This window comes from Drosophila erecta, unplaced genomic scaffold (genome assembly GCF_003286155.1).
Source record: "Drosophila erecta strain 14021-0224.00,06,07 unplaced genomic scaffold, DereRS2 tig00000092-arrow-pilon, whole genome shotgun sequence".
Lineage (NCBI taxonomy): Eukaryota > Metazoa > Arthropoda > Insecta > Diptera > Drosophilidae > Drosophila > Drosophila erecta.
Window position 1 is genome coordinate 2,190,702 of NW_020825207.1, and position 2,725 is coordinate 2,193,426.

The following is a 2,725-nucleotide window of genomic DNA, read 5'->3' on the forward strand; positions in this document are numbered from 1 at the left end:
TTGTTATTCCCATTCGCATTCGCGTCCTGTTTCACGCTCCTTGGCCACTGCAGGATGACGGGATTATTTGGCCTGGGACTTGGGTCTTGTTTAACTCGGGCAAATAGCTTTTCCGTGGCCAACTAATTGGAATTGGGCGGGATGAAAGCGAAGTGCCGTCACTTTGAAAAATGTCCTTTAAAACTGCAGTCAAAACAACTTGTTTCGATTGACAGCAGGCACAAGGATCAGGGGCTTAACTTAAGTTGCAAATGGATAATGAATGAGTTGCAACAGTCGCTTAGAACAGTGCTAGCTGCATACTTTTGACCAAGTTAATAGTCATCGATGTGGAAATTCGTTCTTCAGAGCTGCGCTTTCCCTTACCACCAGCATAACCAGTCGCACATATTTGGCATCCCATCCCACCTTAATTTAATTGGGATTCAGGCAGCCAGTGGGACCACCTCCAAAGTAAATTTCCGAAAAGCATTTACCATGTTCGAATTATGCAAAAAGATGTTGGGCACGATGTAAAAACGCAAGCGACACGAGCGCGTTGTACATACATTAGTCAATTTATTTATGTTATTTCCCTCAATCATTCGGCATATTTAAATTGATTGGGTCACGCCAAGGCCAAGCCCCACAGCCAAATGGCTCCAAGCCCAAAAGCTAATGTTGGAAAACCAATTAGAGCCCAAACAACAATAACGACCAAAATAACATCACAACATCAGCTAACAAGATCAAATCGTGTAATGTGGCTCATTACAACATCGTTTTGTACACACATTTCTGTGTGTGGCCCAAAAAAAGGTGTGAACTTGTGGGCATTCAGTGAGCTTAAAGAGTTCACGCAAAAATGGGCTTAAATGTTGGCATTAGTTATGGGAACAAGCCATCGGCTGAATTTGATTATAAACGCTATGGGAAGTCTGCGTTTCTCTGCTGGGATTGAATAATAGCTACTTATCTGAAAGTTTATGGTATATATATTATACAAAACGCAGGAGTTGCATAATGCAGTTTATTGCCAGCTGGAATTTGTCATACATTTTCTCAATCATTGCTTTACCATAGAGTTCAAACTGATCACTAACACTAAGGCTTGTCGTCGGACGGCTGCTGGTGCCTCTTGTTCTGCGGATCGTAGTTGAGGACGTCGAAGGTCAGGATCTTGTAGAAGGACACCGACCAGCCCACGTCGTCCATGCGATGCAGGATCCTTCCCGTTTGGGGCAGAGCCGCCGTGGTCTGACTCTGGGCGGACTTCATGGGATCTATGGCCGACTGAATGAAGGGTGTCTGCAGTGGCTTGGCACTGCCAACTGGCTCTGGAGCTGTGGGTGCAGTGAAGGAGGGGTAGCCACTCAAGTTGACCCCCTTTCTTGTGTCAGCCGTGTAGTCCCTTCTGAAACGGATGAAGATCTCGGCGAATACGATTCGATGCGGAACAGATACGACTTCTGGCGGCGTCTTCAGCTCGTTGTCCATACGGCGGATGATCTCACTGACCTCCACCACCTCGGTGGCCGTGTCGAAGTCCTTGGTGTTCCGCAGGCCCACAAAGAGCATGTCGATAAAGGCGTACTTCCTGCCGAAGTTCTGTCGCGTGGCCACCTTCATGGGAATCGCTCGGCGCAGGTGCTCCCGCTCGAACCTGACCAGCTGGAGCCGCGTGTCGTTCCGGGAGAGGAGCATGTCCCGGGTGATCTGCTGGAACCCCACCGGAGTCGTAAACTCGCTGATCTTATCGGCGCTCTGCTGCCGGATGATGTCCGTCATGACGATCGCCGCCTGCTTGGCGCCCTCCAAGAAGTCCGGCTCGCTGAAGTCCCGATCCCAGAGCCACTTGAGCTTCCACAGATTGAACTTGGTCACCAGATACTTCCACGGGTTGTGCAGATACACCAGTTTCGGAATGATCTTGCGCCGCTCGTGGTGCGCCGCACTGCGCCGGTTCCAGTCGTGTACTCCGCGGCGGATCAGCTGCTGATCGCATCCCAACCCGCATCCGCATCCGCATCCCGACTGCCGAGGACAGCTCGGATTGCTGGGACTTCGCGGATGGGTGCTATGCGGATGGTGATTGCCGAACAAGTTCAGTGTGCCATATTTACGTAGAATTTTTGATAGCATCGCGACTCCTAGAGTGGGCCACTTTGCATTTTTGTCTCGAACCTTGTTGTCTGTGCCCTGGAGAAAAGAAGTTGTGTTTTTGTAGTATTCCTAATTTTGAGCCAGTCAGTCACTAGTAACTGACAGCACCGAAACTCGAAAGCATACTACATTTAATAGCCAAAAAAGCACAAGACCAATTGTAACTCCACATATTTCGCTTTTTAAAGTAACATTTGAAGATGAGATTATTTATCAGCGACCATTTCCAATACACATCTCTCTTCAATACTGCCTGTTTCACTCGAATTTGGATGCGGTTCATGTGGGAATCTCCCAGCCGAACCCCGACCCACGCCAATCTCTGGCTCCCAGGTAGCACCGGACCAAAATGACAGGCCAAGATCGTAAAGCATTATTCCGCCGATACATAAATTATGTTCCGAGGTGCGTGAGTGTGTGAGGGCCGTGTGGGCTTCTTCTTTTGGCTTTCCTCCGGCGACAAGTGGCCCTTGGTCAGGGATTTCCATGGGCGACGCTGGCGGAGATGGGGGAAACTCTGCCCCTGGGTCGCACGCAAATGACATAAAAATTAACAATGAGTATGGCAAGAAATGAAAAGCTT

General features: G+C 49.1%; 1 protein-coding gene across 1 annotated transcript; it reads right to left on the reverse strand.

Moving 5' to 3' along the window:
- Positions 1-995: 995 nt before the first annotated feature.
- LOC6547684 lies at positions 996-2,282 on the reverse strand. Its single transcript, XM_026980546.1, has one exon. The coding sequence runs from the start codon at positions 2,119-2,121 to the stop codon at positions 1,084-1,086; it is 1,038 nt and encodes a 345-aa protein (XP_026836347.1). The 5' UTR covers positions 2,122-2,282; the 3' UTR covers positions 996-1,083.
- Between the last annotated feature and the right edge of the window lie 443 nt (positions 2,283-2,725).